General features: G+C 41.0%; 1 protein-coding gene across 9 annotated transcripts in view; it reads left to right on the top strand.

The window, feature by feature from the left end:
- GRIA3 (glutamate ionotropic receptor AMPA type subunit 3) overlaps positions 1 to 24,924 on the top strand; it is a 290,604-nt gene that overhangs the window by 226,045 nt on the left and 39,635 nt on the right. For all 9 annotated transcript variants that reach the window (XM_044234397.1, XM_044234395.1, XM_044234396.1 and 6 more), the window contains one exon: positions 7,656 to 7,854. In XM_044234397.1, coding sequence (XP_044090332.1) covers positions 7,656 to 7,854 — 199 coding nt within the window. The remainder of the gene's footprint in view (positions 1 to 7,655; positions 7,855 to 24,924) is intronic.

Genomic DNA, 24,924 nt, shown 5'->3' with positions numbered 1-24,924 from the left:
GATACTCCAAATGATTTCATTCCCTGTTCCTTTTGTGCTTATAATGTGTGTCATTTTGTGATACTATCTGGGAGTTCATTTATTTTGCTAGTTTCTTTTCTTATATTTTTTTAAATGTTCACTTGAGAATAGGGTTTCTGAACGATCCCTAATTGAGTTTAACATGGCTGGTAATCTGTGTTGAGGCAATGCTAAACAGTCATTAAGGCTAGAGATTTTATTGGTTTCTGTAAGTAAATTTTCAAAACTAAATTTGTGATATCCCCACAGAGTGTTGCATACTACTCTGTGTACTCAAACTTCAAAACTATCTGTTTTTAGAAGTATTTATGCATATTGCTTCATTTAGTACTAACTTAAAGATGATGACCTGAAAATGACAAGCTGGATAGATTCTTTCTGGTAGCAGAATTTAAGCTGTGGCTCTTCTGTGGCACTGAAATATATCAAATCCTTTTTTCCCCCCAAGATGCACATTTCATTACACTTCACTAGATGCTGTCGTATAGAGCAATGGCTTTCAAACTTTCTGACCATGTCCCTCAGTATGAAATACATTTTCCGTCATGACTTAGTGTGTGTGTGTGTGTGTGTGTGTGTGTGTACACATATATATACACATGTGTATAACACGTATATAACATAAGCATCACCAAACATTACCCTTACAGCATGCCATAATGTTTCAAATGCTGGTTGCATCTCAACCCAGCAGTAGGACACACAGGCTGTGGAATAACACTGGTCTAGAGTAACAAATATTCTCTTTTTTGTGCTTTTGAGTAATCAATTATTACTCTGTATATTTTCTACCAAATGGGTGATCCCTCTTTCAATATTGTCTTTTGTGTCCTTCAAAGGAAATTATATCTTTAAGCTTCTTGATAAAATTTTATACCTTGTAGCGTACTTACTTCTCCTTATCTTGAGAGCTATATTAGTTATATATTTGTGCTCAATTATATAACAGAAAATTCCACTGAAATGTGCTTTTCTATGAACAGATCTCAAAATTCCTGATAATGACATAGTTGTGCTCTAAGATTCATGGTCGCCTTAATGTCAAATGCCAATGTTATACTTTATTTCTGTTTAATGGCCACACTCCAGAAAGCCCCGACTGTGAACATGCATTGTACACTCTGACTTTTCCCAAAATTGAAGCAATCCAAGGAATTATAAGAGACCACATTTTAAAGTAGAACTACCGACTATCACAGCAGGAGGAGATGTCAGATAAATTAACCCAACTGCTTCTGCTTCCTGAGGGCAGAGTGACAACAGCCTTCCCTGTGCTCCCACCATTTACGGGCACTTTTCCTGCATTATCCTATGGATTTTAATCCTCAAAATACTGCTGCCTTGTACTTCTTTTTAAGCTGAAGAAGGTGACACCCAGAGTAAATAATTGGCCCTGTCACACAGCTAATGGCAGAGTCAGTATTCAAACCTAACTCCAACTCCACACCCTATGCTGTTCCATTTTATGCTGCTTTGTTCACAACATAGACAAAAGAACTGTACACAGGGAGATACTGTGGTAGAGGTCAGGGTCACAGGGATTTTAAAAGCCAGCAGTACAACTGTTCCACACTGTACCACGCACTGCCTCCACTACCAACCTGAAGGTGCATTGCTTGTTTCATTCTTTCCTCATGTGTCCAGTCTCCCAAACTCCACTGAAACTCTGCTTCCGCCCCGGTTGTTAAAGGAAGGTTTGGGCAGTGAGCACTTAAAATGCTGCTGGGCGTATGTTCACTCAGAGTAAAAGAGTGGGAAATCAGCAATGAGACAGCATGAGTAACACCGAACATCATTGCATTTCCATCAAATAAATGTATTGACAGAGGCTTGGAAGCTTAAAGAGTCTGTTTCAATATTAGGTTTGATATTTTCAACTGCTCCAATTGTTCAGAGTGAACAATTCAGCTAGAGGCTGAATCACCTTTAGAGAGGCTAATTAATGTGATCAGCTTAGGTTATACCCCTATACAAACTGACTTGTTTGGGGCAGTTGGGAGAATAAAGTATGAGAAGATGCCACTCAACCCTCTTCCGCAGGAGGGGAATGGGGAGATTGGCAGTAGGTGTAGCCAGATGGAGGTTGTGCGTAGGGGTTAAGTACTCGGGTGCTGGAGTTGGTCTCGCTGGATTCACAATCTGCTTAGGAGTTGTGTAACTGCTTAGGAGGGCACGTTACTAAATCTAGCTAAGCCTCAGTTCCTCATCCATAAAATGTAAAGCATAGTACGGGGCATATAGTAAGTTCTCGGTAAAGGGTAGCTATCTTCCTTATTAAACTAGCTGTTTTTCACCACCCAAACTTCACAAATACTAACAGTTAATATTGTACTTGCATGTTAGTCCCGTAAACTCCTTAGGAATTCAGTTGAAATTATAGGCAGTGCCACAGAGCTGATTTCTGATGAGAAATAACCAACAACTTGCCCTCTTGAATCCATATAGTGCCCTCCTTAAGGATTACACCTCGTGCAAATGTTTTGATTGTATGTTCTATAATGATTTACTGATACTGACAGAATGTTACAGTTTTTTTAGATATGTCATTTATTTCCTTTGTAAAACTTGGATAGAACCTTCCTAAGCCATCCAAAGTCCGGGTCCTTCCAGACAAATGCTCCCCCTGCTGACTTTCTTTGAAGCTGCAGGGCCATCCAAGGGCTTGCCAAGTTGAAGATGGGAGGACTGGGGGAATTCTAGCAGAGAAACTGGAGGGATCAAGCTAACTTGAATCTGATTACTGTGTGCATATTATTCCAAAGGCATTACTCTTCTCTAATTCCACAAATATCAGATACTGTCCAGGTTAGGTGACACACAGATCCTTTTGTCAGATGGAGAATACGCGCCAAATAATAGAAGACACGAAGGGTATGAAATGAATGGGACCAAAGAAAACAGGATTTGGAGGCTCCATTTTAAGCAAAAGCCTTTCCTTTGCTGATGTCTGACCAGAGTCTCATCCTCCTGCAAATTCTCTTCAAAGTAGTCGTGATGTACGGATCAATTAGTGGTGTAATAGCAGGATTTTTATTGCAACAATTTTATGACTTTTTCTGGCTGAAAGCCGTAGTTCTCGGTCTTCGGGAGATGGTTTTTTATTCCCATCAGAAAATACTGTATGAGCCAAAGATTGTGTCATGGAATGGGCATTGAATAGAGTGTAGAAAAGATACATACTTTGGAAGAAACAATGGCGGGGGCAGGGGGAGGGGTGCACGATGAAGAGTTTGTGCACAGGAGAAGTGCTTACAGTTTCAGTTCTTGATCTTGCGAAGCTAGTAAAGTGCAGATTTCAAAATTTACTTACAAGCTGAAGGTTACAGCACATAGCTCACTTTTATTATCATTTCAGAGGTCATAAAATACATTTTATTATTAACTCGGAAACTCTACTTCCATATGATTACAGATAATGAGAGCATTGTATATTATTTTGTGGTGTTTTTATGTCTGTTTTTCTCTTGTTGCTAATCTACTTTCATTCACTTCCTCTTTTATTTCTTCAAAAGGTATGCTATGTTCCTTATAATGCATTTTTATAAATACTAAATGTGCAGAATTTTATAGCCATTTCATTCTGCCAACCTCAAAATCTGTCTTGTGCAACAAAACTACTTGAAATGAATGTTAAACATTTTGAAGCACATTAATGGAGGGAAAGAAACTGGGAAATGACATATCTTTTTAACTCAACTATAAAGTCTTGTCTTGTTTTAATAGATCCTCTTAAAAATGTCATGGGGCTGACCCATCAGTCAATTCTTATATAGCCTCCGTGTGAAATGTGGGTTATTAAATGGCTATAGTTTCATTAACGAGAAAAGGGAAATGTAAAAATTCTTACAGAACTCTTCCCTGTGAGTTCTGCTGTACCTTTTCTCAGTGAAAGGATTTAGGCATTCATGCCATGAAGGAAAAAAAAGTGGTAGAAATTCCTCCAAGACTCTTGTCAAAGCTACTGCTGCCTTGAAGGGAGAATGTTGAATACAAGCTTGTGCGTTTCACACAGATTCCAAGGAAGCTCCTTTTCCATCTCTGCTGAGGCTTGTGGATACTATTATACCCTTTCTCTGTGAATATTCACCAAAATTTTCCAAGCACATAGGAATATCATCATATTAAGCACATAGTTGCCTGAGTCAATAGCCACGTATACAAGAGGCCACAAAAATGACCACTTTGCATTTAGGTTTATTTTCAGTTATGTCAACAACTAATCTCAGCTAAGTCCTACAGAGCAACCGCATGATTATCTGGGTCACCTATTACGGTGGCCAAAATAACCAGATCAGCAGATTAGCAGGCTTGATTTTAGATCATACAGAAACAATCCATTAGCCTCGATAGAATGGCACAAATGCAATTTCCATAAATTACTGTATTTTTCTCCTTGTCTCAAGTAGACAATACATTAACTATGATTGGTATTCACAGCAGCTTAATACACCCCTTTCCATACCAAACCATGATTCTGGGAATACGCCAAAATCAGTTCTGCCCTTGGTCTCAGGAAAACCCCATCATTCCAAATAAAGATGGCATTCCCAGTTCCATTCCAAAATAATAACAGATAATAAACAATAATTAGCCAAACATGTTTGCTTTTCCTTCAATTCTCAGTTATTGTCAGAAAATTGCACCTTCTATAATGTATACACCATTTTGGATTTTCTTAGACAAACTATGACTATTTTGTAGCACAAAAATATGGGCATTTCTTTACATTTGTGTAAGTATAGGTTATTTATTCCTATTTCTCCTCTCTGTGCCTCAGTTTCTTTATCTGTAAAATGCTTCTGTTTTGTAATCTGTAAAAATAGTACCTAACCATAGAGAGGAAGGATTGAAAGAGTTGATCCATGTCAACCTAAAGCAATGAGAACAATCTCGAAGGGCTCGGTAAGGGTTAGCTATTATTGTTATCATTTTTATTACTCTATTACTACAGATGCTACTACTTTGAAACATTAATATTTTATAGAGTAAAATTATTTCCAGAGTCAGATCAGTTGAGGATAACTTAAATATATCTGGCAACAATGAAGAAAGACTATAAATGTCCAAATTCATAACTGAAATATCCTGTAAACATGTAGCATTTAGAAGTGTAACACATTCTTTCTGCCTCATCCTAATGTTTTTACCTCTTCTGATTAAAAGGGACATGTTCCCAGAGGGACATACTGAGAGAATATAACTCTTAGAAGAATCCGTTGCAAAGCAGATTTTCACATCTCAAAGGCAAAAAAGCGTGTTCAAAAATAAAGAAGGAAGGGTGGTTTTAAGCATCCAGGAACCAATAGGAATGATAGACTTCAAAAAATAACGTAGTTTTGTTTTAGTTCACCAACAATGAACACCATTTATCCAAACACCTGCCAAAACTATTCGACCAGAATGTAAAGTCAAAAACAACTGATTTTTCCAGAGGCTAATACAAGTTTATCTTGGGACACGGAAATTTAAATTTGCTTCAAAGTGGTCAAATGCAAGTACTAACAGAGAAGAGCTTGATTTGCCGGCTTTCAGCCCAGAACTGCCCTCTCCCCACAGGGCCTGGCGCATAGAGCCTGGCAATGTGCCAGGCTCCTACGCCTATTTTTCCCTTTATGACAAGAGTGGGTTCTTTTCCTGTGAGCTTTTCTGGGCATGGGAGAGAAGAGCCTAATCAGGATGGAGCTCTGCCACACAAAGAACTAGCCTAGAGATAATGTGGCGATGTTTTATAAAACCTAGGGACCAGATTTTCATTTCTGCAGCCAGAGCCAGCCTTCAGCAACACTCTGAAGGAGACAAAGCTGCCTCCTTCTGAGCTGCAGCCCGTCCCTGAGCATCGGGGGCCTTCACTGCTCCCTGACTGCGCACACCCTCTCCCTGGGCAGCATTCCGGGGGCAAGGCCCTCACTCCCAATCTCGGCTGCACCAGCGCTTTGTACAAATGCCGCTGCTTCAGCCTAACTCCCCCGCCCCCAGAGTCTGACTTAATTGGTCTGGGGTGGAGCCGAGGCACTTTTTCGTGTGTTGTCGTGTTTTGTTTTCTTTTATCTCAAGCTTCTTAGATGATACTGATGTGCAGGCAGAGTTGAGAAGCACTGATGTAGAAGAACAAGATCCCTCAGCTTGGTTTGCAGATCACTGCAATCACCAGTGATGCATCCGAAACTGAAACTCGGGTTCTTGAGCACTGAATCTGAACCGCCCACGTAGTGTCAAAGGCATAGCTACGTTTAAGAACTACGTTTAAGAATTTTCCTTTATGACTACTTACCCATCTTCTGTCCCATTCTCTACTAACTGCATCGACTCCTCCAAGATCATGTGATAATAGGTCCTATTGAAGTTACTGGTTAACCTTTTGACCAAGTCCCCTAAAGAAAACACAGAGGGTGATTCCAATCCGAAGAGTTTCTATGGCAGGCTGGTGAGGTTTTGTTTGATTATTTGGGGGTTGGGGGGTAGGCAGGGGTGGAAACAAACCTTTTAGTGCCTGGCAAATTCTATTATACAGGTAGTTCCCTACTTCACTTGAGGCCTGTCCTGTGTGCTAAGGCTTAGTTTGTGAAAGGGGAGAGTTTTGATCTCTGGAGCTAAGCTCCTGAGCCCCATTAGCCATTTTTATTAAGATCCTAATAAATAAGGCACCTGGTGGCTCAGTTTAAATGTCTGTCTTCAGCTCAGGTCCCGGGGTGCCAGGATCCAGTCCCAGGGTGCCAGGATCCAGTCCCATGTTTTGCTCCCTGCTCAGCAGGGAGCCTGCTTCTTCCTCTCCCTCTGCTCCCCCTGCTTGTACTCTCTCTCTCTGGCTCTCTCTCTCTCTCTCAGATAAATAAATAAAATCTTTCTTAAAAATCCTAATAAATATTATCTCATGGCTCCTTGCATCATGGGTGACCGACTCCACAAAATGGCAATATTTTTATTTATTAAATATTATAATGTTTAATTAAATATACTGAATTTATTTTTATTAAATTTACTAAACGCAAAGTGAAGAGTACCCCTCCACCGACCCATTTCTCTACAAATTTGTGAGGTTTTTTGACTCTGTGTTTCTCCCATGACATCAGCTTACATCAGTGGTTCTCAGTTTCGGCTATACCCTGTAATCACCTGGTAAGCTTTAAAACAATGTATGTCAGGGTCCCACTTCCCAGGCTCTGACTTAACTGGTGTCGGGTAGGCCTGAGCATGAGATTTTTTTTTCTTTTTTTTTTTACAAAGATCCTGGATGATCCTACCATGCAGGCTGAGAACCGCTGGCCTTAAAGGAGGTGGGAGCAGGCTTCCACAGTTGTGCCCAGCAGAGTTCACACAGGAAGAGAATCTGATAAGTACAGTTCTTAAGTGCAAGTAGGAGCTGGTAAAAAGAAGACGTTTTTCCTAGGATTAAAAAAAAATCCTGCTTTGCAAGCCATATAGGCCCAAAGAACATTATGCATGTACAATCATCATCTGTCACCATGACATGGGATGTTGTGAACGTGTTACTTTCATTTGGTGTTTCAATTCCCTGACTTCATCTACTTCAACTATACCGACACTACTTCTCTTTCCAGAAATAAAGATAAGGATTTTTTTAAACTGAAATCTGGCCCCTCTGGGTCTGGATTGGTCTTTGTTTTGTCTCGTAGATCGCTGTCCGGGCGCATCGTCGGAGGGGTTTGGTGGTTCTTCACCCTGATCATAATTTCTTCCTATACTGCCAATCTTGCTGCTTTTCTGACTGTGGAGAGGATGGTTTCTCCTATAGAGAGTGCTGAAGACTTAGCTAAGCAGACTGAAATTGCATATGGGACCCTGGACTCCGGTTCAACCAAAGAATTTTTCCGAGTAAGTGCTTTGCGTGAATTGGATCGGCTGCTTTTTATTTTATGATCTTCCCACAAAGGCAAATTCATGGGGCTTTTAAGGGAGGGAGGGGAAAGTGTGGGGATGTTATCAAAGCAGAGTGTCTTAAATACAACACGGCTTGGTTGGTGACCCAATTCATTGTGGGTGAAAACCAAGACTTGTGTGCCGCGTAACAAGTGGCGTATCAAGAGTACAAGGCTCAAACTCCCAGGTTTGAATTCCACCCCGGCCACACAGGGACCGTTTGTTCTTGGGCAAGTCATTTCACTTCTGTCGGCCTTCGTCCTCTTGCTTGAGAAATGAGGGAATTGAACCAAATAATATGCCTTCTCCTTTCTAGCTTTTACAAAACCAGTGATTTTATGTCTCAGCAGTTCATGGAAGGTAGGTATGTGACTCTGTCTAAGACTCTGAGGAGTGACAGACTATCAAATTGCATATTTTATTTTAGACAGTGGCTTCCTATTGAAATGCTCTATGCTTGTTTCAAGGATTCCTATCTGTGCTGATAATTCCATTTTCAGGGAAGCTGGTAATTGCTTTAATTTCTTCAGTACACTTATTCCATGTCCACCACCCCGTCATCAGCCAGATTTTTGTGGGGAAACAGCAAGGTGTTCACAAGCAAAAATTAGTAAAGCTGCATAAACACTGCCAAGAGGAAAGATAAAAAGAGATCAAAGCAGAAAATTATAGAAAGAAAATATAGAAAAAAAAGGCACTTTTTAAAAAAGATTTTATTTTATTTATCTGACAGACAGAGATCACAAGTAGGCTAAGAGGCAGGCAGAGAGGGAAGCGGGCTCCCCGCTGAGCAGAGAGCCCGATGCGGGACTTGATCCCAGGACCCTGGGACCGTGACCTGAGCCGAAGGCAGAGGCTTTAACCCACTGAGCCACCCAGGCACCCCAGACAAAGCACTTTTACATAAACTATCAAGATCTTTGTTCTATACCAACTGAACTAAAAGAAAGGCCACCACTGGAGTATTTAAGTACTCAAATGTTGCTTCAGTTGCCCCAAGTAGGAAAGTATGGTGATTAGAAAATTGGTCCATTCTATACATCACCTCTGCCTGCTACTGTTGCCAATAAAACTGCTTGTACCAATGGTCCAGAAGACACTTATGTAGTAGGTAAATGGAAACATTTAGTCTTTCCAACCAATAATCAAGTTATTGAATGGCAGGTCTAATTACTGACCTTTCCTCAAAGTCCAGGGTAAATGTTGGTTCAAAACCAGCTTATTTTAAGAAATCAGTAAAAAATAGATTTCTGCATGTATTATCATGAGATTTGTCCAATTGTTTCCTGGGAAACCAGGAGTACGTTTCTTAAAATTATAGCAATTAACTAAGAACTGTTTTCATTCCCTAAAAAAGAAAGCATTAGTTCTGGGACCCTTTCAAGAATTCTCATTGGCTTTGGATATCCAATTCTCACTTCTACCACTGTTTACCAACCAGATCAAAACTCCCAACCAGAGGGAGGGGCCCAGTATTGGAGCCATCAGTGAAGACCTTCTGTAACTAAGCTGGCCTTGACCCTCACCACTATGGCAGTCCCAGAAACTTGTCTTAGAATAATCCCTTGCCTGCATAAAACCATTAAAATGGTTACATGGCAGCAAGCCAGGGATTTCCATCTGCTGAGTAGTCAGCACGTAATCAGCTCCATGGAAAACTGTTCTGGTATCAACCTTCAACAGCATGCCAGTCGGCATCAAGTTGCTGTATGAAGTAATTGATCACTTAAGCTTTCAAGACACCAGACTTGGACACTCTGATAAGAGATATGTGTTCCATTGGAAAGCATTTTGCCTTCAAAAACGATTAGAAATTAGGAAGGTGTTCTTTAAATAGTAATCAATAGATGGCATCAATTCCCATTAAGCTTTCAAAGGCCATTCATCCATACCGCCAGAAAAGGACCTTCTCTGGGAAGATTGATTAGCACTAAGGCTGGAAAACGTGACCAAATATTCATTGTCCCCACACCCAGACCCCACCCCCATGCATTTTGTGTCTTGCTCAAAAACGAGGAAAGTGTCTGCTAATCCACTCAATGATGGTTTCATTTAAAAACATCATATTACCAGAGCCAATTTGAATCAACATCCAATTCTGAGCAAAGCTATTGCCACGTTCTAATTGGTTTGTGGTTTCTAATGCTCACCAATTCCTAGTGACCTTTACAGCCAATGAGTAATTCGTATGGAAATGAAGCTGTTATGAAAATCTGATTAAAGAGGGAACTGGATATTTCTAGGTATAAGAAAATGCAAATCATTTTCTAATTCCCATGCACCACTTTTCTGTTTCCCCAAGTGGTTGCTGGTGACAGCGTTAGAATTCTGTGGGGAAGTTCTTTCAGACAGTACACAAAGGTTGATGATCTAAGAGTGAAATTGAGCAATCTAGAAAAATCAACTTTTTCAGCCTGCTTGTACCGAAAATGTCACATAGACCTAACAAAGGGTAAGGTTGGTATTCATATAATCAGGGGGGGGCAACCAATTGGTCTTGAAGCCATCTGTCCTCTCCATGCTCTCCACTCCACTCTCCTTGAACCACATCAGTCAGAAAAGACAGCCAGCCAGAACACATCATTTCTCGCTCAGGGACTTCACTGAACTAACATGTCACCACTCTCCCCACCCCTCAATGATGTCAAGACAGTTTTAAGAATAGTCACTCCACCACACACAGAAAAAAGTGAGGACCTCCGATGGCATACCTTCTGAACTTTAGAGAATAGAACGAGATCACATGCAACATTTACAAACATAACATGAGCTCATTTCTTCCTATTCTCACTGCATACTAAAACCACAGGGACCAAATAGTAATACCATAAAACAGCCTGGGGCCAGCCCTCTAGTTCTTTCACTAAGAGAGAGAAATAAATAAAATACAATTCCTTTCTAATTGCCCTGCAGACATTTTTACTAGTCCTGGATAAGGCTGCCATTAAAATGATGGTATTTTAAAATGATTCCTTTGTTTCTCTCATTTTCCAGCTACCCTTAGCTCTTATTTGACAATCACATAAAGTCATAGGCACAGAGGGACCTGTTCCATCAGGAAAGACAGGGGGACACTGAGCAAAATGCATGCAGCTGAAAGAGACTTCTGAAATATTACCATCAGCTCCCTTGACTTGCAAACTGATTTCCTTAGACAGCAGCTCCAAAATGAAATGTCCCAACAACAGTGGAGGTTGTCATTAACCCTAAAAAACCAGTCGACAGCTTTATTGTCATTGCCCAGAGAAATACCACTATGATTTCAAAAGCTGCACCAAAATGATCATTCTCCACTAGGTTTTGGAAATTTAACCTGATACAGATTCATGTTTAAAAAGCAGCACTGGGAGAAAAAGCAATTCCAACGTTCTCTCTGCCTTCAGACCCCTAGCAATATTCCAAGATGACTATGATGCTTGATTTCTTTTCCAGAGACTTGACCAAATTCCCACTGAAGGCAGTTCAGGGGATCAAAGGGGGTTGTTTTCTTAAATGAAATGTTTAATATGAATTTAAACCCCTTTAAGAAATTAAACATAAAAGAAGAGGAGTGGAGAGAAAGTGAGTTGCTCTAGGGCCCTGGGCAGTACAGAGGAATTGTACTTTATCTGTAGACCACCAAGGGGACTGTCTTCTGACTTGCAGACATTGTATGCCATGTGTGGCACAGCTGAGTTACTAATGGAAACTGTTTTGTTTGAACACAGGACTCTTTGAGTAATTGTTGTCATTGGTCATTTAAAATTTTTTAAATTCAGGCTGTAAATGAAGAGCCCTCCAAACTGATTTGAAAAGCAGTCCCTACTAATAGTATTTAGATTCTGCTTACACATTGAGAATCTTTCTCTCTCTCACACACACAAGCATTTTCAGTTGGAGACCACATGTCATTTCTCAGTTATCTATTATAGGGCTTTTGGGGTATATGGGGAAAGGGGAAAAGTCTCCTCACAGATGCAACTCTGCTGAGTATGTTGACCTTTTGACATGATCAAGAAAACTAAATATGAATTTTTATGCTTTGCTACAACTGAACTATGTACACAACAGACCACCCTGACCCCATAACCCATCTCCTAGCCTTAGGAAACAGATCAAAATGTAAAATCCTTTTGTTAAAAATTCTCTCACCAAGTACTATGATGAATTTGCAATCTTGAAAGACAACATACTTGGACAACTGCAACAAGATTTAATTGGTTTTGAAGATACATATGATGTGACCAAATGTTTGAGACACAGCCAAACCACACCCTAGGGAACACATAATAACAACCACTAGAGATGAATTGACATTGAGGGATGTCAGGTCAGAGACATCTGTGGTACATATCACCAGATAGTTTTTCAAAGGAAAAATTTGTTCCTTGATTTTGACATGGCGGGATACCACCTTATCAAAAAAGAGTCTTATTTTCCTATGCTATATGATATATTACACAACAAGACTGCTAGACCCCAGAGGTCAAGACTGGAGGTAGAGCTCCAAGCACAAGGTGAAGATCCTGAGACCTGCCCACACAGGCCTCTGGAAGAGGGAAATGTATACCCAGATGGCTGTTGGCTTTTCCCAGCTCTCTGCAGCCAGGGATCTGTCATTCCATAGGTCTTCCTTGTACGCAAGTCTTGACCTGGGTGAAGAGGACACTTTCCAAGGAAGTGGAGGTTGGTTGACCTGACAAGTGCCCACAACTGACAAATCATCTAATATCTGTCTCCAAGAGAAAGGAGACAGTGTAGCAATGAAGACAGGCTAATAATAATGTCCTAGATTCTACTACGTATTCTTCACTCTTCCAATAATAACTTTTTTTGAGCACATTCCATGTGCCAAGTTCCAGGCTAAGCACTGAGGCCCCATCTCTGTACACAAAATTAAATTTCTGCCTGTCTTTTGCCAAATCACATGAAAACACCTCAACAGGGTTTTCTACCATATTTGGAGGTTATTTTGGGGGAGAGGCTGACTTGAAACATTGGCATGTCAGGAAACTAGATGATCACACCTCCAGGGCAGCTGATAGTGCTTATTTTTATGCTGCTCCTTCTCCACACCTTTCAATCTGTGGGTACACCCCATGGTACAACCCCAACATGAAGGTCAGGTAGGTAATGAATAAAACAGAAATGGCCTCTACCCTCTGGGAGCTCACAATCTAGTTTCCAACACATATACATATGCATTACCACATTCGATGCCCTCGACAACTCCACAATGCAACCAGAATAGGTATGATTGCCCCTACTTTGGGGAGGAAGCACATGGAGCAAAATGACGCTGTGGCTTTCCGAATGTCACTCAGCTTCATGGGGGAGAGGTAGAACTCAGTCCAGATTGGGTCCTCTGTCCATCCCTTCTCAGTGCCTTTCTGGCATGAGTGTTCACAGAAACAGGGGATGTTATACATGAATCAAGCCTCTGGTGCAGCACATGCTAAGGCATCTGTATTATCTCCTGCTTGATCTTTGTCTTTATATTCCTTGATGGATCAGTTAGAAAAGAAAACCTATACATACTTCTAAATGATATTTTCCCATGCTCTGACAACCTCAAAAGAATCCAAGATAAGATAGCAAAGAAAAGGAAGACATCCATAAAACGAGAATGAATGCCATAAATCTCCATTATTCATAGCTGAGTATAATTTCTGATATGCCAAGGGTTATATTGTGGCTGGATAGAATTGGGAAGAAAAAGAGAGAAGATAAAAATTTTTTCTACTTCCACATCTACTGATGACTTTCTTGTTTTTCTTTGGGTAAGAAGCATTTGGTGTCAGTTTCCTCATCTATCAAGCAGAATGTTCTCTGCTCTACCTTCCTTATAGGGTTAGTAAGAGCATAATATCACAGAAAGATCTCTAAAAGTATGAAAGTTTCTATAAATCCCAGGAGACTTTTTTTTTTTAAAAAAAAGATCCTATTTATTCGAGAGAAAGAGATCAGGGGGAGGAGCAGAGGGAGAGGGATAAGCAGACTCTAAACTCAGCACAGAACCTGACACAGGGTTCAATCTCACAAGAGATCATGACCTGAGCTGAAATCAAGCGTCAGATGCTCCACTGACTGAACCACCCAGGCACCCCAAATCCCGGGAGACTTTAGGGTAAGGGCCCAACACTAGAACAATTAAACCATAAAGACTCCTGACAAGGCTCTGTGGAGACGTGAGGCAGGGGTATTTCCCAAGAAGAAAATAAGAGAAAATAAAATAATCTTTGCTGGTTCAGTGGAAGAGTGGTGGGTTTTTGCCAGACTTTGGGAGGAGATAGAAAGCTTACTCATATCTTCCCCCACCCCATCCTCCTGATCCCATCCCTACCCTGTTATAAAATACTATTCCTGACCTCATTTCTTTGTCCGTCTTCAGCCATTCCTTGGTGACCTGCAGATTCAACCACTTCACCATGCATGATTCAGAGCTGCCCTTGAAGACCACTTAGAACCTTCAGGTGCTTTCAAGGGGACATGCAGGCCATCTGCCCAAAGTAACCAACCGTATGGATTTCATTAGCCTTTCTCTGTTAATCCTCCCAGGTAACCTACTTGCTTATGAGAGCATTTCACATCCCACAAACCCCAAGGGAGTTAAGTCATCCTTTTCTTTGAGGCTGCCAACTCTCTCAGACAATGCCAAGGTAATTAATACCACACAGGATCCCCAGATCTTGGGGAGAACTCTGAAACTCCTTCCCTAGAGTAATTCACCTCAGGATCTCACTTTCTTTCCTTAGCTGACAAAATCAAATCCCCTTAGCACTACTAGTTAAAGGAATTCAGCCCATCTGTTCAATTAGACAGTCCTTGAGTTCACCTGGCAAACCAGCGCATGTTAATTATTAAATTCTCGTTCATCACCATGCAGAAGTCTAAAAATTGACCATAGGATCAAGTAAAAGTTCAACTTCCTGAAACCCAGCTAACAAAAACACTCAGTTAACTAGAACTGTTGGTTGCACTCTGCTTTTGAAAGGAAAAGGCAACTCACACAAACAAAACCTAGATTTTTTTTTTCAAAAATCTACTAGGTGATGTCCTGTGGTCATATTCATTCTAGTCTTCAACATCTCCTACATTTTTAATCAGCGAGCAAATAAATATTGAGGGTCTACCATATCAAATTAGGCACCAAAGGGAGAGTAGTTATGTTTTTGCAAAATGGAGTTAGTCACCTGTGAAAATACACTTCTACCATAAATCCATCATCTAAGAAGAAAGCAGTAAAGACACAGTAAGGGCATGAAACATAGGGGTTTCTGGACTTTAAAATTTTTTAATGATTAACTCTATCCAAGTAATAATGCTGCAGTGAGCATTGCTGTACAAACAGCTCTTCAAATCTCTGCTTTAAAATGCTTCTGGTATATACCTAGGAGTGGAATTGCTGGATTGTGTACAATTCTTTGTTTCTCTGTGTTAACTTTTAGGATCTATTTTGATACAAAAGATGAGGGCATTTTCTGTTCTGCTTCCTTCTCTTCGCTGCTCAAACAATCCTACTCTTCTCTTAGGCTATAGATGCCTCTCTCCCAATAGGAAGAGGGTGGCTGGGTAGCTCATGCTGGGCCAGACCTTCAGCTAGTATCACAAAGTTTCATCTTGATATAGGACTACAGCTGAGGGGGAGGTATGTGTATGTATGTAAGCGTTGGAAAAAACCTAAAGTCCTCTCTATATCACATATGTGTATGGAGGGTCCCAGATATCTTAGCTACCAATTCCAGCTTGCAACAAAACTTTGAGGGAACATGCTTTCTCTTTCTGTGTTTGGGTTGCAATTCTGATGTGCCAGCAAGATTGCACCAGAATGCAGGAGATGGGTGGTAGAATGAAACCCATCTTCTTTCTATTCTAAATGGTTGAGAATGTTACTTGTCTGAAGGAGGGTCTTGGATAATGATGATCTATTGCATTTCTTTCCAGTTCTGATTGTGGGCATCTCTTTGTACATTATTCCCAAAACTGACCTCCTATCTGCACACTCCCCAGTGCCCTAATGAAGAGGTTCCTGAAGATAGTTAGCTGCTATGCCTAAAGAAACCTGAATTCTGGAACTAAATCTTACTTTCCAGTTTTGTAAAAAATTTTATATGTTCACAGCCTGATTTATTTGACTCTCAATTTCATCTTCTTTGAGTCTCTGGTCTGGGTTACAAACTACTTCTTATTAAGATTTTATTTATTTATTTATTTATTTATTTGAGAGAGAGAGAATGCATGAGCAGAGAAAAAGGTAGAGAGAGGAGGAGAAGCAGGCTCCCCATTCGGCAGACAGCCCAACACCTGGCTCCATCCCAGGATCCCAGGATCACGACCTGAGCCGAAGGCAGACACTTAACCGACTGGGCCACCAGGCACCCACAAACTATTTCTAGCATCATTCAATAGCATTGATTTTCCAACCCACTGGGTAAGGAACCCTGTCCTAGACACTCTGGGAATGAATAGGAGATGCCGTCTATATCCCTGAGTCCCATGTATAAAAAAATGGGAGATTCAGGTGAATTAATCAGAAAAAGTTTCTGGAGAAAGGGACATCTTCAAAATATTTGGACAGAAAAGAGAATTTGAAAATATTTTAAGGGGTATGTGAGAATATATGTGTGACACAGAAACAACAACAACAACAAATAAACAACAAGGCCATGTCTTTATATCCTGTTAGACTACGGCTACTCTTGACTGAGGGACTGTTAGTTTTCTGTAGTGTTCACACTAAGATTTGTTTGTACAAGACAGTATATCTATATATGTTTGGGGGAGGAAATTTAGGATGGGAAAAAAGTTCCCAGAAAAAAGTATCGCTTTGAAACAATAGCATCATGGTAGGAATCAATTTATAGACTGCCACGGGTAAATTGGAAATCATTGCTTGAGACCAGGGTCCTCTGAGCGATGTCTCATTTCTAATTTCATCATTCACATTTGGCATGTGAAGATGAGGTTCATTAAAAAGGGACTCTCTAAAGAATACTTTGCTTTCTTTTAAATGAGCTTGAGGAACCAGTGTTGAAAAGCAAAATCCATCTCTGCTTTGGCAAACAATACCAAATGAAAGATTTCATAACCAACCCTTCATATTTAAAAATAACCCCACTATAATAGACATTATTTCAGTCAAAATGAAGAGCCCTTTTCCTAAATGCGGTCGTATTAATAGGGTAATCATGAAAAGAATTAAATTAAAACCCCTTTGCACAGAGTTTTGATGTTCAATTTCTAAATATTTTTTATCCTGCCCCTTTCTTCCAGACAGACACACATACACATGTGTGCATACACACACACACACACACACCACCGCCGCCACCATCACCACCATTTGGGTAATCGTGATGAACAAATACCTGAAGTTTGTTATATATGGAAGCATTGGGAGCAAACTACCCCACTGGCCAAATCCTGAAGAACATTTTTTGCTTTATTGTCTCGGCCTGGGGTTTCAGCCAATTGTATAAGCAAAAATTTTGAAGATAGCATGGTCAGTGATTGACAAGAAATACAAATATATTCAAGGAGGCTTAGATACCTTCATGCAATACAGATCTATAGAAAGTTGTCAAAGGTAAGAGACAAGTGCTTGGAGGACACCTTCATATTTTTAGGGTTGACATCAAGAAGACCATGGCTTCTCATAGTTCTGCGTTGATCTTGTCTTAAAACACTCCAATCTGGAATTGCCCAAAGTTCTGACCTACAGGGACCAGTCTACAATTTTTTACAAGATTGTTTTTCACATCACAAGAATTGAGACTATTTAGCCTGAAGAAAATACGCAGCAGTAGAATATATTAGGATAGAATGTCTTAAAAATATTTGAAGGGTAGACATTTCAAAGATGAATTGTACTTGTTTTGTGGGACCCTAAGGGACAGAACAAAACTCAGAGGGTGGATATTACAGGGATAGAGATTTCTGGCTCATTGTAAAAAGAACATTCTCATAGTGCAATCCAAAAATAGAATGAGCTACCTCCATAGTTAGTGAGCTGTTCATCTTTGAAGGGATTCAAGAATAGGCTAATGACCACTTGTCAGGGATGTTGAATAGGGGACTCAATAATCCAATGAGTGGCTGCATTAGAGCAATGTTTTCTAATACCGTTGCATATAAAATCATTTGGAGAGCTATTTTAAAACACAAATTATTAGGCCTCATGCTTCCTCCTGCCGTGTTGATCTCAGAGATTCTATTGATCTTCATTTTTAAACTAGCACCCCAAGTGATTCCAACACAGATGACTAGAGCCACTCTTTGAAGAATGTTTGACTATATAACATAGAAGAGAATTTCTACTTTGATGATTTGGATTTGATTTTTTTCTATTAATCCTACATGAAGGATAATGGGTGAAGGCTGGAGGCTGGACTTATAGAGCAGAGAGAAGCCCAAATAGAAATAGCTAGGGCCTGTCTGGCAGGAAGAAGTATCTTGAGAAGGAGCACATCTGACTGGCTGAGTACTAGCCTCTTCCTCCCAGTGTTCCTGTCAGGGAAAGAGAAAAAGGACAAACTTTCCTCTGTCAACAGGGACCATTGGAAGATGATTGTTTCAGGGACTTGAATCTGAGGCTTTAGGATGCCCCAAGTGCAGACAGAAATCCTTAGGGAAGCTCAGCAATGGTATCTGTCTGGAAACTATGGACAATGAAAGTCCTGAAAGGGTGGAAGAAATGACACTACAGCAGAATAATATCCAGAGGCCATGGAATGTTTCTTATCTCCTATGGTCCTTAGGACACCCCCCCTTTTCCAGTGCTCAACTACTAAACAGGTCTTGACTGACCAGGACTATTGTATTAGTGTCGTTATGGACCCTTCAGCAAGCTCCTGATTCCATCTTCCCATCCTAGAGTATGGCAGGTGGCCATGTCCAGGCCTTGGTTATCAGTGGAGATTTCCATCAGTATGACCTAGGTCAAGGCTGTAAGTAGAGGAATTTCTTAGGAAAAAACGGGACAGAAGCAGAAGATAACGCTTTCCTACTTTCCTTTAACTGCCCCTTACCTCCCTCTCTCTTTCCTTCTCTAACCTACTGGGTGTCACGTGGTCAGGGATGCCATATTAGTGATTTCATAGAGGCTTCAGAGAATCTTACCTCCAATGGCCCTACCTGGAAGATTTTCAGTGAACATCCATAGGTGCTAGTTAGCACAGAAAAACAAAAGCAATAGAAACCAGAAAGCAGCAGGGACGCAAGAAATGTCATAAAGAGAAAGAAACAATGGAACAGGGGCACCTGGGTGGCTCAGTGGGTTAAAGCCTCTGCCTTCAGCTCAGGTCATGATCTCAGGGTTCTGGGATAGAGCCCCGCATCGGGCTCTCTGCTCAGCGGGGAGCTTGCTTTTCCCTCTCTCTCTGCCTGCCTCTCTGCCTACTTGTGATCTCTGTCAAATAAATAAATAAAATCTTAAAAAAAAAAAGAAAACAATGGAACAGATTGTAGAGATTGCTCAGGAGCTTGAAATCTCCCGCCAGCATGACAGAAGCTAACAGCCCTCCCTCCTTCTCTTACCCTATGTAACCTCTGGGGTATTAAGGGGTCAGAGCTACTGTGTTGGGGGGTTTTACAGATGCTTCAGGCACTGCCAAGGTCTGAAATCCCCAGGTATATGACAGTAGATAGACAAACAGAAAAGCTGGCCTTCACTTGGGGAAGTTCAAGCATTAAAATATCGTTGGAAACTACAGGCAGGAGAAAGAACCTTAAAAAAATGAAAAGGGGCAGAATGAGAAATTTCAGCAAGAGCTTTGAACTCTTGGCTATTAACCAAAGCTCTCTCCACTATCACATGACCTCTGGCCTCCCTCCCTCTGGGTCCTTTTGCATGTCTTTTATGATGAGGCAGCTGTGCTGTGTTACTGCTCCTCAGATCCTTCAGGGAGCCTCGTGCCTCAAAGTTCCCAGCCCAGAGGAACTTCGCTGGGTAGACATGAACCCAGTCACTGGGAAGAGCTCAGAATTAGGAGGATGTAAATACTATCAGGAAGAGGAGTGTGTATTTTAAAACTGGTCCAGAAGGGAAAGACCCACTTTTCAGCTGGACACAATTTTCTTTTTTTTTTTTCTCTTCAAATGATTACTTATATTCTAAGTAGTTGGCATACAGTGCAACACTGGTTTCAGGAGTAGAATTCAGTGATTCATCACTTACATACAACACTCAGTGCACTTCATCACAAGTGCCCACCTTAATCCCCATTCTCCATCTAGCCCCCACCTACCTCCCTCCAGCAACCCTCAGTTTGTTCTCTATCCTAAAGAGTCTCTTATGGTTTGTTTCCCGTTCTCTTTCTTTTCCCCTGCCCATATGTTCATCTGTTTCATTTCTTAAATTCCACATTTGAGTGAAATCATGTGGCATTTTTCTTTCTCTGACTATTTATTTTGCTTAGCATGATATCCTCTAGGTTCATCCACGTCGTTGCATATGGCGAGATTTCATTCTTTTGATGGTTGAGTAATATTCCACTGTGTATATATACCATATCTTCTTCTTTTTTTAAGATTTTATTTATTTATTTATTTATCTGGCAGAGAGATAGAGAGCACAAGTAGGCAGAGCAGCAGGCAGAGGGAGAGGAAGAAGTAGACTTCCTGCCGTGCAGAGAGCCAGATGCGGGGCTCGATCCCAGAACCCCAGGATCATGACCTGAGCCCAAGGCAGACACTTAACGATTGAGCCACCCAGGCGCCCCTATACCACACCTTCTTTATCCAGTCATCAGTCAACAGGCATCTGAGCTCTCTCCATAATTTGGCTGTTGTGGACATTAGTGCTATAAACAGCATTATAAGGGCACATGTACCCCTTTGAATCAGTATTTTTGTATCATTTGGGTAACTGCCTAGCAGTGCAATTGCTGGATCATAGTTTCTTCTATTTTTAGCTCTATGAGGACCCTCCATACTGTTTTCCAGAGTAACTGCACCAGTTTGCATTCCCACCAACACTGCAAGAAGGTTCCCCTTTCTCTGCAACCTCACCAACACCTGTTGTTTCCTGTGTGGTTCATTGCAGCCATGCTGACAGGTGTGAGGTGGTATCTTATTGTGGTTTTGATTTGTCTCAGAAGCACTTTTCTAATGCACCACTCCCTATTCCTTAGCCCACTCTCTTTTCCAATTTTACCTGCTGGGTCTGGGCATTGGGCCACACACACAATTGCATTTGTTTCTTATAGAGGCATTAGACAGACCAGAGATTCAACCTTCCCCACATAGGAGACTTGGGGAATGGACAGCCCCAGGTACCCACATGGCAGGGTGAAGCCTCCTAGGAGTAAATGCAAGTGCCTGGTGAAGAGAACTTGAGCTGGACCCCTCCTCCTGGTATCTCTAATAAGAAGAGCTTGTGGGACGCCTGGGTGGCTCAGTTGGTTAGGCAGCTGCCTTCGGCTCAGGTCATGATCCCAGCGTCCTGGGACTGAGTCCCGCATCGGGCTCCTTGCTCGGCAGGGAGCCTTCTTCTCCCTCTGCCTCTGCCTGCCTCTCTGTCTGCCTGTGCTTGCTCGCTCTCCCTCTCTCTCTGACAAATAAATAAATAAAATATTAAAAAAAAAAAAGAAGAGCTTGTGAGGGCTCATCTTTTTAGGAAAGAGTGGTATGGTGGTCATTTGTAACCACACTGAAGTGCTGGCTCTTTGGGCCTTCAAAAAAGAAGAGGAATTGCTGTGTTCTTTCCTTCCTCCCTCCCTTTTGCTAATTCTGCATCATCCCTGCCATTCCTGCATGCTATATGAATTAGGGAAATAGGAGTGTGAGGCACTGGGGCAGTAGTACCAGCATTCTGATCCCCAAGCAGGAGAGAAATGCTTTCCAGACCAGAGACCAGACGGCCCAGTCTTCATCCACACAATCGGTTAGGGACTGGTTGGTCAGGTTTCCAGTCAGTGCATGCAGTGGGCATTACTCACAGTCGTACAGGGTGAAGCTGGTGTGGGAAGATGTTAACAAGGTAGTAGGGTATTCATACTACAAATTATTTCCAATGCTGATGAGTACTTAATAGGAACCATACCTTCTTTCTACCTTCCATAGGGTGCCACCATCACCATCACCCAAACAGAAGTGTGTGTGCTGATTATGACAGAGACGAGACCTCAAAACTCCCCCTCACTGAAGAGTAATTTCTCTCCTCTGTAGAGTCCAGATCAGTTTTTGTCCAGCTATTGTCCAATCTTTTTCCCTTCTGTTCCACTGGGACCCATGCTGTTACCACGGATACCTTTTCTGGTGGCCAGTGGCACTTCGGGGATACAGCACAATATCCAGTGTATCAGGACCTCCCACCTCCAATTGCTTTGTGCCAGCTTTTTTGTCTTCCCAGGAAATTATGGGGATTGCCCTCCTGCCAGTCCAGAGATTAACAGGGGCTAGTTAAAACACTTTGTTATCTTGAAAGCTTCCCTTTTCTTCCCAAACCTTTGGTTACACAACACAGCCGGACCCTTCCTTAAGTAATCCTTATATCAGAAAATTCACAGCTGATAAAAACAATAAATAGTAATTACTCACATTAGAAGTATAGTCTTCCCTGGAAAATGGAGATCCCCTAGTGCATTTCGATGTTTACAGATCATTAACTGCTTGTCAGGAAAACCTAAGAGGAGGGCTGTCAGAAATAAACATAAAACAGCCCATGCATCGAAAGAGAAATAAAATTTGATTTTCAAAAATGAATCTAATTCATGGCACAGCTTTTTCTAGGAATTCATCTGTTACATGATGGAAGGCATACTCTTATCTAGGCCTAGCAACACAAACCAGGGAAAAGCAAGTTTGGAGGTGCTGAAAACCTTACTTCCTGAGGTTGAGCCAATCTACATAGATACGGTTACAATATTCCAGAAGTCTGGTAGCTAATCTTGGAGTCTCCCTTACAAACATCAGTTATTTTTTCAATGCTTTGGATCTGTGTCTTCCCAACACTGTACTATATATTCAGCATGCCCCATGTTGCCAAGACTGAAACGATGAGAAACTTAAAAAGTTCTGCACTCCCTGATTTTGTATTTAAATTTGTAACCTTAATGTTGCATTAATGGCCTATTTTGCATATCTGTTTGATTATACCATCTTAAAGATTCATTTAAACCTGGGGAGGACAGCATGACTCCTACCTGCTTCTCATTAATAACATACTTTTCAGTGAGTGGATAATGAATGACCTGGATAGAAATCAGTAGAAATGCAGATTGCCATTAGGTGTAGAAGTGGGGGAGGGAGTCCATTTTTTTCCACCATACTGACAAACAACTTCAAGGCAGAAGGTATTGGAAGCAACCCTCAAAGAGAGATGACTTTCTGGGAGCGTTCTTAATTAAATATTTTGTTGTCTTTACATGCAGGACTGTGAAGGAAAAAGCCATCCTAATGAAAATTAAAATTTGCAAATGACAAAAAATCTTGGGTTAAGAGAAAAAAGCTCTCTAATTCTGAGAAAGAAAACCAGATAACTCTCAGTGACAGATTATCCTAATGGACTCTGAAAAACATACACGTCTTCATAGTCTTTAATTTGTTGAGTTCAGTACTGTTAGTGGCACAGTGGTGGGGATGGAGGGTAGGAGGTAGTGAGCAGTAAGCATTTTGGCTGAAACAGGTCTTTCATTGGTTGATCAGTGTTGGAATAGAAGGCAAACAGGAGATTCTTAGAGGAAAACTCCATAACTTTTTTTTTTTTAAGTATTATTGGCTTACTCCACCTTTCTGGAAGAGCACCAGATAATAATGGTCTTGCTGGAGATACAGAGGGCCTGTTTTTCAAATTACTGTATTTCTTTGGTAATAAGGTACTGGCACCAAAATTGGGACTTAGGGGGAACGAATTTCGAACCAATGGCTCCTAATAAATTATCCCACAGGCCACAATTTTCACAGGTACTAGAAAATATATGAAATTTGGAAATGCGACCTGGACTTTCAGGTTCCCTTTACTCTTCTAAATCCTTTAAGATTCAACATGACTTTCTTCTGCAGTTTGTTGCTTCTTACTGAATAGAGGTGATAACTTTTATCTATCAGAAACTCAAGTTAGGGGCGCCTGGGTGGCTCAGTGGGTTAGGCCGCTGCCTTCAGCTCAGGTCATGATCTCAGGGTCCTGGCATCGAGTCCCGCATCGGGCTCTCTGCTCAGCAGGGAGCCTGCTTCCCTTCCTCTCTCTCTCTGCCTGCCTCTCCATCTACTTGTGATTTATCTCTGTCAAATAAATAAATAAAATCTTATTAAAAAAAAAAGAAACTCAAGTTAAATGAAATAATGGTTTGATTAGGTTTGATTAGGTTTACTCTTTCATACTTTGGTTTTGTTTCTGTTCAATAGTAGCAGTAAATACACAGGTCTGAATATGAAATAACCTAGTTTTCTAGATTATTATTTAAAAAATAACAACAATTTTCCTTCAGCTCATGAATCTGTCTCTATTTCTAATGGGGTTTGATTTACAAACTTGTGGTTTGGCAGCATTCGTTTCAGTGTGGAACTTTTTTTTTTAAGATTTTATTTATTTGAGAGTGAGAGAGAACATGAGCAGAGGGAGGAGCAGAGGGAGAAGCAAACTCCCCACTGAGCGCAGAGCCCGATGTGGAGCTTGATACAGGACTCGATCCCAGGACCCTGAGATCATGACCTGAGCTGAAGTCAGATGCTTAACTGATTGAGCCACCCAGGCACTCCTCAATGTGCGACTTTTGTTAAGGATTATTTAGCATGATCACCGTATGACAGTAACCAAGCCCAATGGCCTTAATATTCAACCTAATTCCCCCAGTCTCACTTCCATATGAAATGCTGGTCCCATACTCCCTTTGGTGACTCAGAAAAGGCAAATTTGCAGATGTGACCTTAATGTAATTGTAACACAGTTTGAAAATGCTAGGCAAAGGCCTTTGGAATGAGTATTTGACAAAGTTATTTGGAATTTTTAGTGGAAAGCATCTCTGGAGACTCTACCACTTTTAATTTTGATTACACTCAATCCTTCAACCCATCTGTCAGAGCTGATACAGGGAAGTACTGTTTTTT

Source organism: Neovison vison, chromosome X (assembly GCF_020171115.1).
Source record: "Neovison vison isolate M4711 chromosome X, ASM_NN_V1, whole genome shotgun sequence".
NCBI classification, from domain to species: Eukaryota; Metazoa; Chordata; class Mammalia; order Carnivora; family Mustelidae; genus Neogale; species Neogale vison.
Note: the sequence above shows the minus strand (reverse complement) of the source record. Positions and strands in the feature narration are given on the sequence as shown.